The 13,962-nt window shown below is 44.5% G+C and overlaps 1 protein-coding gene across 3 annotated transcripts in view; it reads left to right on the top strand.

Annotated features, from left to right (window-relative positions):
• Window positions 1-243: 243 nt before the first annotated feature.
• The window catches only part of LOC307071250 (inactive rhomboid protein 2-like), a 30,289-nt gene continuing 16,570 nt past the window's right edge, over window positions 244-13,962 (top strand). Inside the window, exons 1-4 of one of the 3 annotated variants that reach the window (XM_079730219.1) lie at window positions 244-316; window positions 4,410-4,566; window positions 8,800-8,957; window positions 9,822-9,970. In XM_079730219.1, coding sequence (XP_079586345.1) covers window positions 8,811-8,957; window positions 9,822-9,970 — 296 coding nt within the window. In that variant the 5' untranslated portion in view covers window positions 244-316; window positions 4,410-4,566; window positions 8,800-8,810. The remainder of the gene's footprint in view (window positions 317-4,409; window positions 4,567-8,799; window positions 8,958-9,821; window positions 9,971-13,962) is intronic. The other 2 variants (XM_079730220.1, XM_079730221.1) reach the window with 2 other exon arrangements.

The raw sequence follows: 13,962 nt of genomic DNA, 5'->3' as shown, positions 1-13,962 counted from the left end.
AAATAGAGGTACTGAGCTGAGGAAGAGACATATGGGTTGATGGGTGCCACTTGATGTTATGTGTCCGTTCCTTATATTATAATACAAATTTAGGAGGAACCAGTATACGCTGTTACACTATTGCTATATGACTATAAACTAAATGGATTTGTGGAACATTTCGATTACCCGAGCATGTGTTGAACGCAACACTGGTTTCAATCGCTCCGCCTCCTGCTCCTTGGAAGACCTCCAACCGAAGAGGCTACTGGGAAAGGGATGCCTCCGCCGAGAGGGCACGTTGGCGAGCCCCTGATACTAGTGCATCTGTTTTGAGGTGAGTGATAGACGGCTTTATTAGTCTCATTATGTATAAATTATCCATTTTATCTTCAAACGTACGCCACTATACAAATTTTAGTTGTAATAATTTCGAAAATATAATACACAACGGCGAAGGCGTGCTGATGTTGACGCGCCGAGCAGATCATAGCTTCAACCGAGATACAAAGACATGCCCCTGGGAAGGAAGCATAAGGAAGTCTTCGCAAATCCGTTGATTTTGTATCTTACGAGAAAGCTCTAAACATTAAAATGTAGGACGGGTCTATCTAAATGCTTTGTATGAACTTTATTCTGTTAGCCTGCCGTTTTGCCTATACAGGGATTGTGACAGCAGCCCTCCCTCTGCTAAGTTACTGTGCGAGTTGACGTGACTTGTTTGGTATTTCATTTATTTCCCTTAATGGGTTCCCGAAAGATAACACTTCAAGGTTACAGGTTTTGGTGTAATATTTAGTGGCTTGCCATTTCTAATGAACTAAACATACTATGAACTAATTACACTCGAAAATAAATCGCCCTTTTCCCTCTGTTGTCATTGGTTCACAATGAAATAGGGCGTTTGAGTGTCTGTGTGAGTGGGTGGGGTTTTATTATATCTAATATTAGTTTTTTTATTCCCTGTACATACCCATGTTTTTTGGACATTACATCTGTACATACTACGGTTAACAAATTAAAGAAAAAAACTATGTCCCCAAATTAACTCTAATATCCTTACCTCCTCTGTTGCTGCCCGACACACCTTCCCATACCTTCCCACCCAACATCTGCTTCTCCGACACCTTCCACACTTTCAAATCGTTACCCAAGACTCCCCGTTACGCCTCGCGTTCTTGCTGCACCGCACAGCTCACTGGCCAAGAGTTTAACTCCCTGCCTACTGTCTTTGTTGAACTGCCCTTTTTTTGTTGCATATTGAACGTTTTATTGTGTTTTCATTTATAACATTTATTTTTCTCTTTCATGCCTAAAAGTACAGATATTGGAGTCTGAGAAAGGTGCAAAGAAGGATCAGTGACTCATTTTCGTTGAAACAACTAATATCCCTAAATTAGGCATTCAGTTAACCTTCAGTAGGCATACACGGCCCACAAAACTAGGTATTGCATGTGAACAACCATGATGAGGAACTGAAAGTATGCTTATAATTGATAGTATTCTTATGGCCAAACTGATGCCTTGTAGTTTCCATGTTTACTGCTATCTGATTAAATGTCTGCCTTTCAATGCAGTCCTTCCTATCTTATCAAAAGGTATTCCATCCTATATTTGTCTAAAGCGCCCCGGTTAGCGCTGCTGGTTTACAAAGGCTGTTAGTTTGAGTGGTAATGAGTGTTGCGTAACTATTGCAGGTTTTTTCGCAATCAGGTGAGGCATTTTTTCAATTTTCAAAAACGTTGGCTACATTCACATAAGAACATGTTGCATCCTGTGTGAGTCCATCTGGTCTGTTTGTTTGTGCTCGGTCACTCTTCTAAATGAAGTTGTGGTTTGTTGTGTACTGCTGTTGTTAAAGACTACACTGAGTAAGCTGCTGTACCGGCATTTAGGTTTTATTGCTTCTAACATCGAGCTCTACACTGCACCACTTTGTTATACAACATGAATTCAGTTACACCACAATGCACCTGTTTCTCAGTTCAGCAGCTGTTAAGTTAACTGTGGCCTAACCCATATTGAGCAAATTGTATCAAATGCATTTAACCTACCCAGGTCAGACGAAGACCATCTCAACTTATCAAAAATAAAAATCAATCGATATATAATTTTGTTCTATATGTAGAGTCCACCTATCTATATTGTTATATTAAAATGAATCAACTGGATATACATTTAGGTTTTGGTAGTCTACTGTGCAGTCCCATGACTTCTGGCAGCCTCTTTGTCTCTGTTAGAGTTTGGAGGTTCAACAGTGCGGCCCAGGGTGCTATAGTAGGCCAATTGTGTGTCAGGCCACGTCACTACTCCCACCACCGCAGTCCGAGTGCATCCCTGTAGCAGGGTATGGATCTCACGAGCTACACTGTTTGGCATTCTTTCCTAGTATGCCAACCCACGTTTTCCACTCACAGCTGCATACCAGAGCTTTTTATTTTGGTTGCCCAGGAAGTGCTTTAAATGCTAAGTCCTCATAAAACCTTAAATGGTGTTGCATCCATTTAGATATTGTAGTTCTTTCCATTTGGCATGTTTCTGTTTGGGTACTGACCAATTTCTACTTGGATGGTTTATCTTCTGTTGTGTTTGCCTGTAGAGATGACATGGGCACCACCTATCCTGGTCCATGGTGGTTTTGTACCCACATAATGCGTGGTGCAGTGTCACTGACTCACTAGACTAAATAACTAGCAGGTCTTCCAAACAATGACCCCACTCATCATGGCTCATTATTGGTGATCTATCGCTCATGGTCTCATAACCAAAGTGTTTGAATCTAATAACATTAAGCAGTCCTAGCAACCACCGTGCACGACCAGACACGTTCACAGTAAAAAGATGGCTGACAGGCTTTGTATTTGAGCAGAGGAAGATCTAGGAGCTGTCGAATAACTCTTTCCACCATGCCCTTACCTCCCACCATGCATTCAAGACGCTAAATCAAAGATGTAAGTTCCTCTGGCTTGAGCGCAGATTTGGGATCTGTACCAAAAAGATCTACTAAAAATAATCTATTCTGAGAAGTAGGCTATTGTATCATGGGAATATCCACCAAAGTCTTTATAGGTGCATCCATCTGCTTAGAAGCTTCCACAGTTCCTTCCTGTATTTGAACTCATGGCCGTGTGACTACACATCCAACACTTCGGTCAAGTCATCTCTTTGATGTCGAATAGTCCATTCTTTTAGTGTTTTGAGTACGCCTGCATACGTCAGGCATTTGCCGCAGAATTCTCTTGCCTTGCGTATCCAGACATGCATGGAGAAGGGGGCGTGCGGGCTGGTTCTGCTATGTATTATCATAACCCTTTAAGTTCATGGGAATCTTGGGGTATTTTGCCTCGAAGGGATGTGGATGACAGAAGCCGTTTTTGTCAGTGTATCAAACAAGAGCCTTTTTACTTGTTTGATTTTGCATGCTTTAGGGATGGCAGTTGCTTGTGGTGTTCTAAGCAGTTTATTTTTAGATTGAGAATTTGAGCCACTGAGGTGTAAATGGCTTGTTTGGTTTTAGTCTGTCCCACAATACCAATGTGTTTTATTCAGATAAACGATCAGTCAGCCATGAACATTTTTACTGAACTAACTTTAAAAACAGGTTTCAAACCGGTATCTTGTATTGAATTTCAAATCACACAATGCAACATTGAATGAATTTCTAAATGTGGGACAGTTAAGCTCTTTGAAACCTCAACTATGATAAATTGAAATATGCAAGACTTAAATATCCAAACTTTCCTTAAAATTAAAGTTGTTTATCTATGGAGGCTGATTGCTGGGCTGTACAACTTCCGCCTTTTAGAAAAAAGGAGGAAGTTGGTTAAATTGACAGTCAACCATGAACATTTAAAACATTGAATTGACGACCAAGCAAAGTAAATGTTATGCTTAGTCATGCACACTTTACTGGATTGACGCAAAATAATGGTAGCTGGAAAGTAACAGAAACACGATGTCTTGATGAAGCTACCTGGACATTAAAAATCCTTGTTCTAGCTGTCTCCACATTCTTGGAGTGTTCCAGAACGGCCGAATTGTTTTTGAAAAGTCTCCTTCATGGAACACCTGTATCCCAGCTGCACTTGACCTACCTTCCTATGAGCCGACATGGTTTCCATTGAATCCCCAATAATCGATCCATACTAATGTTAATAATTTATCAATGCACAATATATTAACGTTGATTGGTGTACTTGTTGCTGTTTCCATAAACACTCTACCACTAGTATTTGCATTACAATGCTGTTCTCTATTTGCTTGTCTGAAGTGTTCATCTACATGTTTACTTTGTACCTTCTGTACAGCTTACCTTCTTGAAAGTTAATCATTGACAACTATTGAAAACAATGTATGGTTTTAGCGAAGCCAAACCATACATTTTTTGTTGTAGAGGAAACGCTCACTAAAACTGAAGCCTTTTTTTCCAGGAGCACCAGAGACTATTTATGAACACAAAATGAAAAACTCTCCTGTGCGAAGGTGACACGGTCTTCCTATGGACTCAGCCTGCTCTGGAATGAGGACCTTTATCTTCTGCAGCTCGACAGCACCAGCGAAGACTGCTTCTTCTGTCAGCACATAATAGTAAGAGCCTTAAGCATTTACTGACAAAAACAGATTGGGGAGGACACTGCACTGATTAATTTCATCGGGAGATCGATGGATTACAATTTAACGAGGGGAAATTTGGTCATAACAGCAGCTTACCATGAAGCTGTTATCACTATTTAAAGGCAATACAGGTTATAAAGTATGAATATATTGCCCATGGGTGTTAATAGGCATGTGAATGGAAGGAGAGGCTTTGAGATGGGTTACGATAGGCTCCTCCCTCACACATCCACCCCAATGATAGGCTTCTCCCCAATACATCTGCAACTGGGATAGGCTCCTCACCCACACATGCCCCATGTATAGGCTCCTCTCCTATACATTTCCCCCTTGGATAGGCCCCTCCCCATTCATGTGCCCCTGGGATTGGCTCCAGCACCGAGTGGCCTCGCCTCCCGCCCTAACCTGACATTGAGATAACCAGGAGGAAACAAGCAGAATGAATTCATGATATCCTGAAATACAGTCCCACCCGACTGTTGTCAACCATATTGTCCGTACATCCTGACTCTTTGTTGTTGTTATTCATAGCTTAAGGATCTAGATTTGGGGGATTTTTGCTGTCTCAAATACTTCACTGGCTCTTCCGATCACTGGGAAGAGCATGTATTAAAATCCTCTGAATATTTTGCAACCTGTGGGTGATATGGTAGAGTAAAGCTTCTAGCAGTTAGAGATAATTACAACTGGGCCTTCTTTTGGCCCGTCCACAGCCTTTTTAAAGCCATTCGAAGAGAGTCAGTGGGTTCAACATAATGGCTCTTTTTCTGCTATTATAATTATGCCTCAAACACACTCTGATGACACACTGTCTGGGAGGTAAAAACATCAAAACACTAACACTCTCACACACAAATGGAAAAAAGTAAATAAGACGGAGAACAGTTTCCTATGTCTCATTATGAAATGACCAAATATTATGCAATGTGTTCGTCACTCTTCACTTCCTAGACTTGAGCGTGAGTTAGTGCTGTGATCTTATCAGTTGAGGGAGAGGATCACCATCTCACACTGCTTCCTGGCTCAGTTAGACGTGAGCGGCGTAACTGCCCCCTAATGGCTTTGGTTCCAATGCAGTAACATGGCTCACAGACCCAGCTAGTGGCCTAGCACCCCTTTGCTCTACTGCAGCATGGCCTGTTAGCACTTCTGCACATGTTGGCAGGCTTTTAGCTATTACAGGAATACTAGTGGCAAATAGTTTTTTGCTGTGGTGAACTGCATCAATACTGAATATTGAACAGCAAGTGTAAAATGCTAGCCTAACAATGTACTGGTTCTTGAATTGTAGGCTACAATAGTAGTTCTGATGGAGTATACTGAATATACCATTAGATTGTACATTTGTACGTATTTATTTAGCTTTTTTATGTTTTGAATTGGAGAATTTGCACATTTTTTTTTTCATAATAATGTCTGTCCGTGTATTGCTGAGAACGTTAAATGATTAGAAATGTTCATTGTGTACCAAGCAAACATGCCCTCATGTACCTGCCTGCTGCGCTGCTGTAGAGAGCTTTACTGCTGTCGGTCAACACAGGGAGAAAATCAAGTCCAAACTGATAACACTGACGGTGGATGATAATAAAGGTGGAGAGGATGATCATCTTTTGTCATCCGGAGTGCAGACGCCAAGTGATGATGTCATAGATGTAATCATATCCCCTGTCAGGTAGAACAGAGTCTTGCTCTCGCTCACTCGTGAGTGTTTCTTAGTGTTGTGTGGTCTGCAGGTCTGCCCACCATCTAAGCAGCACACTGTGTCCATTAGCTAAACCACTGCCTATTTCATTATCTAAGTGGCTGGGCGTGGTGTGTACAGCAGCAGTCCCATGGGGCACTTGCCCAAGGCCTCCCTTCCTCCCCTCCCCCTCTGTTGTCCTTCACTCTGTTAGCCTCCAGCATGCTTGATGACTATCCCCCCCCCCCCCCCCCATCCTCCCTTGGGTGTACAAAAAAAAAAGTTTTTTTAGTTTTATTGTGTTTTGACCTTTTGACCAATTATGAAAGCACAGGCTTCTGAAGATCAACAGTTTTTTAAAAGCCAGTCCTCTGACACAATAGTAATGTGTGTGTGCGTGCGCAGAGGTGCTGTACGGTAATCGTTTCTTGCCGCGGAAACGAGGCTGCGCTGGGTGTCAGATTTCCCCCCCAGCCCCCCACTCCTGCCGATATAACACAGCCTCCACTGTTGAACTGATCTATAAACCTTCGCAAATCGCCTCCCTCCACCTGCCTGGGACCCCGCTGCAACCTAGACATGTAATGGACCGGCCCCGGATTGTCTTCACTGGGCCCAGGCTGGTCTTCACTGGGCCCAGGCTGGTCTTCACTGAGCCCAGGCTGGTCTTCACTGGGCCCAGGGTGGTCTTCACTGGGCCCAGGCTGGTCTTCACTGGGCCCAGGCTGTTCATCACTGGGCCCAGGCTGGTCTTCACTGGGCCCAGGCTGTTCATCACTGGGCCCAGGCTGGTCTTCACTGGGCCCAGGGTGGTCTTCACTGGGCCCAGGCTGTTCATCACTGGGCCCAGGGTGGTCTTCACTGGGCCCAGGCTGGTCTTCACTGGGCCCAGGCTGTTCATCACTGGGCCCAGGCTGGTCTTCACTGGGCCCAGGCTGTTCATCACTGGGCCCAAGGTGGTCTTCACTGGGCCCAGGGTGGTCTTCACTGGGCCCAGGGTGGTCTTCACTGGGCCCAGGGTGGTCTTCACTGGGCCCAGGCGGTTCATCACTGGGCCCAGGGTGGTCTTCACTGAGCCCCTTCCCTGGTAGAGGTGTTTCAGATTGGCATAACTAGTGGGATCATGGCTTCGGTCTCAGAGAAAGGGATGGCTAGGAAGGACTTAAAATGCGACTATTGTTGAGATGGACTGTGTTGTGATTGTTTAAATGAATGCTGGTGGGGATATGTGATTATGCTGCTATGATGAATCAAAGTACAGTCCTATTGGTCGTGGAAGTGAACTACAAGTTCAGCTATACAACAAAACTAATGTGAACGGCAGTGTCTTTGTATGCGCTGTGCAGTTGGTTTGTTTGTTCAGCGTAGAGGGGCCTTTCTCAATCTATGTTCTTGTCTATTCTTGCATGTGAAACGTCATCAAGTATCAAGTTCTGTCCAACAAGCTCACATTTTTTGAAGAACGTTTAAAATTCCCGGAAGGGTTCTCGACGCGCCGATTTTTACCAAGGACGCATCAGTTGGTAACTTGTGTAAACATAGAGGCATAGATATCCCAGCATTTAAGCAGCAGAGCAGATCAGGAAGGGACATTTCGGTAACATTTTGTATATACACACATGGTTGCGGTTCAAGAGGATTGTGTTGTTTTTGTTGTTGGAGTTGTTGGACTTGAGGGGCCCAGTGCCCTGGATATGACCGCAGAGGTCTGCCACGCTATGCCTTTTGGAGTCTTGGTTGATTATGTTTGAGGCTGTTATGTTATGACGTACGTTAATGCACACTTGACTTTTAGAATAGTGATGTACTCTTGTTGGCAGGATGGAGAGAGACAGAGGGAAACTATTTATTCATGACCAGAATATAATCGTTTATCAAACCCTGGCCATCAGGATGTTGTTGCTTATCGTTGGCCATTTTGTAACAGCTATTTTTATGAAGTAAAGATAGACGCTTCAGCCGATGTTTCAATGCATTTCAACACATGGAACAATTAGTCATGAGCAACAGAAACTTTATGTATGCTTATGATTAAACTGTATTTGTGTTATTTGACCTGATATTGGTACCTATTTTAACAATGGTCAGTTGTTTTGGAAATGACCAGAAATATGGCACCCATAAAAGTTGTCTTTGTACAGGGATTCATGGAAACTAAAAGCCAGGTGGAATATACATTGATACCAAGGCATGGGTAATCAATGTCCTGAGCTCTGAATAGTTTTGCAAGGTTGCTGTCTTAAAGTGTGTGTGTGTGTGTGTGTGTGTGTGTGTGTGTAGCTGCATGCTAATTAGCTTTTACCAACCACCAGAACAATTATGTCCTAACTCTGACCCTATAATAAGTGACAAACAAAATGTAACAGACATGCTAAAATACAGATATCACATAAGTGTCCAATGTAATGTTCGGCTAATCTGGTCAGAAAACTAAAACGTCTTGTAACAACTTATTGCTCGAACCCTGTTGCAGCAAAAAAAACGAACCATCCCACCAGGGCTCTTAACAGCTCTTCTCCTTTCAGGAACCCACGCCATGTCGTCACAGGAGGGGGAGGAGCCACCTCCATACAGCAGCCAACCAGACAGCCGTCTTAAGAGCAAGAAGCCACCCAGCCTGGTCATTGCCATCCCTCCAGAAGCAGACCAGCCAGAGGTCCGTGTCGACGACGCCTATAGACAGGTAGCTTGGCCCCCTGTTGACTTTTGGCCTTCTTCTTACTCGGCAGTGACAATATGAGTTCAGGGGCACAACTCACCATATGCAAAGGACAATGTAAAACAAATGGGGACACATATAGTGTGATTGTCCAGTTCTCTCAAACAATAACTGACCCCCTCTTGTTTCTATACACATGACTGTGCTGGGCCCCTCTGGAATCTAGGGCTGCTGAATAGCGGTCCAGTTTGTGGGCACAAGGCCCATTAACGTCTCCATACACCCAGAATACCACTCCCTTCATCCCAGGGAGTGCACGGCCCTCGGCCATATCTTACCTTCGGGTAATCGGGTCCCCGCCTGGCACCGTAATGGGCCCATAGCCTATAATAAAACTATGCCTGCTAGTGGTACAGTCACCTCAGGCCTGCAAGAGACATCCAAGCAGGGCAATAGAGTCTTCCTGTTGAATGGATACGCACCATTAGCGACAGAAGGCAATACCTGGAATTCTGCCCCAATTAATTGCTCATTAGTAATAAGGAAGGAAGTTAGGGAAGCAAGTATATTGCTTATGAAATAGATGTACGATGAAAGATGATCCTTTCTGCTGTGTTTGTGTGTTTGTGTGTGTGTGTGTGTGTGTATGTGTGTGTGTGTGTGTGTGTGTGTGTCAGCAGCTTTAATTCCCCTGCAGTATCATTTCTCACTCCGTTCAGATAAGGAACTATGTAAAGACCTTCACGCCATGGTTCTACCAAAGTGGTTGAACTTAGTTTTCGAAGGTCAAATAATTGCAGCTTTAAATGATCTGTCAGGCATTATCAAAGTTTCCCTGGTGTGAAAAAAAAGCTCCTGTCTTCTCCCCGCCTCCCTGATGCCTCCCAGCCCCTTCAACCCTCTCTGAAGAAGGACGTGAGCCAGGGGGCCAGCTCTAGAACAGGCAGTGCCAGCGGCCCTGGGGATGGGGACCCGTCTGGTCGTGAGAGGAGGCCCACCCTCAATAGACAAACCTCCCTCTCAAAGAGCATCAGCAGGTGAGCATAGCGTGTACCACAGCATGCTTGGTAGATGGAGGTTAAATTCAGCTTTTCAATGTTCAAGAGATTTTATTTGGTATTGGTATTTGGTGTTTCCACAATGAGACTCGTCTTGGGGGTTATCTCAGCCATGGTTGAGAAGGTCATCGGGGGGGGGAAAGGAACTTTGGCTTGGACTCCCTGAAGTACAAGAACCGCGACAAGGAGGTGAAGGGATTGTTGCCCGGGATTGTCTCCCGCCGGAGCCCCGCTGCCCACTGCCGCCAGGCACCACCGCCGTGAGGCACGCTGCCCGCTGCCTGCTTCCGAGGCGTTGGTGTCTCGTCAGCGGGCAGCGGGGCTCCGGCGGGAGACAATCGCTTTCTCCTTCATGTCTCGTCCACTTCAGATTGATGTGGAAGTGGAAGAACCAGAGACGTCTGAGAACCCCACGCAGTCGTTTGAGATTCATAATATCTTCTGGAGGCACACACAGCTTTTGGCCGTGATAATATATATTATATGATATAGATATCTATGTATAATGTATTATTTAGATATAGAGCTCCAGGACTCCCGCCAGAGCACCCGGAGTGTTCTAGAGTATTTACAGAATAAGGCCAAAGGCTGTGTGTGCCTCGCCATTGCGAAACATCCACTGTAAACAGAGCGCATGGTACCTTGGCCAAAAGCTGCTCAGGGCCACACCCCCAGCCCCTTCCTTGACCCGCCTCTCTCCTTCTCATTTGCATTAAAGCTACAGACACCGAAACGGTGCGTTTGGGGAAAGCTCAATGTGCGACTGGCTCGTAGTGGTTGTAATTCTGTACCACGGCTGAATTTCGGGAACGCCTTCAAATACTGTGGTAGGGGCCCACTAATACCTACATTAAAGCATCCATTTCTTAAAGGGACCTTTAAGAAAATGTTAATAGTTGGAAACAAATAAAGTGACAGCTGAATGAAAAGCGCAAAGCATTGCTAAAAATGCAGAAATCTAAAATAAATTGAACTGAAGAATCTGAAAGGTCAAATGTATTGCAGTGCACAGTGCACCTGGAAGCTGAAGTGGAAAACTGACTGACGCTGAATTACATTAACTCAAGAAGCAAAGTGCTGAAATACATTGTTACAAAAGCTTGAAGCTAAACTGTTATACTGTCAAAGCTGGAAGATAGTAGTAGTAGTAGTAGAAGTAGCTGAAGTAGAAGTAGTAGTAGTAGCTGAAGTAATAGTGGTACTAGCTGCACAAACGATATGCCTTATGAAAGGTATGGTATGGATTGATGTTTGTACGTCATAAAAAGTAATCCAATTGAGTGAGAAAAACTGCCCAATCTGGCAACACTGCCTGCACGTCCTCGTGCTCTAACCTCAGCAAATCAATGAGACCAACTGAAAACAAGTCGACATGGAACAAATATAAAGGTAATCGAAATTCTCTTTTCAGATTATTGAAGATACATGTGTGTTGATTTGTTAAACCTTTGAACGAAGGTTATCGATACAATGTTGACCAAGTTACGAAGTCTGAAGTAGTAAGTGTCAGAGAATGGGCAGACTGCTCACAGACTGTTTTTTAGGGTCAGGGCCTAAAAATACCTCTCCTCAGCCTCTCGCTCTATGGTTTGTTACAGTGCAGGTGCTTGCCTGATCGAAGCCACACCAACAGTTCATTGCCTCGGTTGTGGTTGACCTTTACTTTCCTACCAGCTCTGCTTCCACACCTCCTATTGTGTACGCACTGCAGGGTGGGGAGCGGTACCCGTAGTGCACTGAGCCGATCGCACAGTCCTCTACAGGGCTGTCCTGTCCTGAGAGGAGCCATTACCTTACCGGGTGGTTCAGCTCTCCGTCAGGAATGCTCTGTGCTGCAGCAAAGGACATAACAGAACTTCCTGTTAGAATGTCTTTAGATGTCCAGGCGGATACCGCTATCTTGTCTTGGCTGTCACGATGTCATTATGTGTAGTCCCTTTCCTTGGTTATATGCACACCAAGGTACTTAAAGCTGCTCACCGTCTCCACTGAAGCCCTGCCAATTTCCAGCATGGTGTAAGACGCATCCTGGCACAGGCCACAATCAGGTCCTTTGTTTTGCCGGCTTTAAGGGAGAGGTTGCTGACTCGGTGCCACTGTGTCAAGCCCGCCTCCCCCTTCAAATGGCCGCCTCGTCTTCATTCGAGATCCGGCCCACAGCGACTTTGATGTCAAAGTTTTACCCAAACATCTAGCTAAACATTTACCCAACACACAGAAGCCTCTGAGACCTCTCTCTAACATGTTCTTAGGTGGTTATAAACTCCACCCCTGTTCTTAAACTCCACCCACCAAGGCTGAATTACTACTTTAAGCCTAAAGACAGACGGGTTCATGAAACCAACCATCCAAAGATATCCCAAGATACTACTTGACCTGCAGCCCTATCACACTTACACTGTAAACCGGACATTCTCCTGATTATACCCGGAGTGTGTGATAAAAAAATTACAGAATCCGACACAACAAGTTGGGCGTGTTGATGACCTCTTGCGAATGTTTGGATCCAGCGACTGGTGCGTGTAGCAGTGTCGTACACTTTCTCTTCTCACCTGTATTTTGTAATCCAACTTCTTTCTACTTTCCAATCTTCTGTTGACATTGCGGATACGTCTAAATAAATGCAGTATTCAGTGAGTCCCTCCCTAAATGTAGGTATTTTAGTTCTTTGTCATGAATGGATCGAGGAAAAGGCTTAGGTGATCATCGCCACTTTTAATATAGTAAATATATATATACAGTGGGGCAAAAAAGTATTTAGTCAGCCACCAATTGTGCAAGTTCTCCCACTTAAAAAGATGAGAGAGGCCTGTAATTTTCATCATAGGTATACCTCAGCTATGAGAGACAAATGAAAAAAAAAAATCTAGAAAATCACTGTCTGATTTTTAAAGAATTTATTTGCAAATTATGGTGGAAAATAAGTATTTGGTCAATAACAAAAGGTCATCTCAATACTTTGTTACATGCCCTTTGTTGGCAATGACAGAGGTCAAACGTTTTCTGTAAGTCTTTACAAGGTTTTCACACACTGCTGCTGGTATTTTGGCCCATTCCTCCATGCAGATCTCCTCTAGAGCAGTGATGTTTTTGGGCCTTCGCTGGGCAACACGGACTTTCAACTCCCTCCAAAGATTTTCTATGGGGTTGAGATCTGGAGACTGGCTAGGCCACTCCAGGACCTTGAAATGCTTCTTACGAAGCCACTCCTTCGTTGCCCGGCCGGTGTGTTTGGGGTCATTGTCATGCTGAAAGACCCAGCCACGTTTCATCTTCAGTGCCCTTGCTGATGGAAGGAGGTTTTCACTCAAAATCTCACGATACATGGCCCCATTCATTCTTTCCGTCACACGGATCAGACGTCCTGGTCCCTTGGCAGAAAAACAGCCCCAAAGCATGATGTTTCCACCCCCATGCTTCACTGTAGGTATGGTGTTCTTTGGATGCAACTCAGCATTCTTTCTCCTCCAAACACAACGAGTTGAGTTTTTACCAAAAAGTTATATTTTGGTTTAATCTGACCATATGACATTCTCCCAATCCTGTTCTGGATCATCCAAATGCTCTCTAGCAAACTTCAAACGGGCCCGGACATGAACTGGCTATAGCAGGGGGACACGTCTGGCACTGCAGGATTTGAGTCCCTGGCGGCGTAGTGTGTTAGTGATGGTAGCCTTTGTAACTTTGGTCCTAGCTCTCTGGAGGTCATTCACTAGGTCCCCCCGTGTGGTTCTGGGATTTTTGTTCACCGTTCTTGTGATCATTTTGACCCCACAGGGTGAGATCTTGCGTGGAGCCCCAGATCGAGGGAGATTATCAGTGGTCTTGTATGTATTCCATTTCCTAATAATTGCTCCCACAGTTGATTTCTTCACACCAAGCTGCTTACCTATTGCAGATTCAGACTTCCCAGCCTGGTGCAGGTCTACAATTGTGCTTCTGGTGTCCTTTGACAGCTCTTTGGTCTTGGC

The sequence above is a fragment of the Pollachius pollachius genome (assembly GCF_949987615.1).
Source record: "Pollachius pollachius genome assembly, chromosome: 2".
Classification (NCBI taxonomy): Eukaryota; Metazoa; Chordata; class Actinopteri; order Gadiformes; family Gadidae; genus Pollachius; species Pollachius pollachius.
Note: the sequence above shows the minus strand (reverse complement) of the source record. Positions and strands in the feature narration are given on the sequence as shown.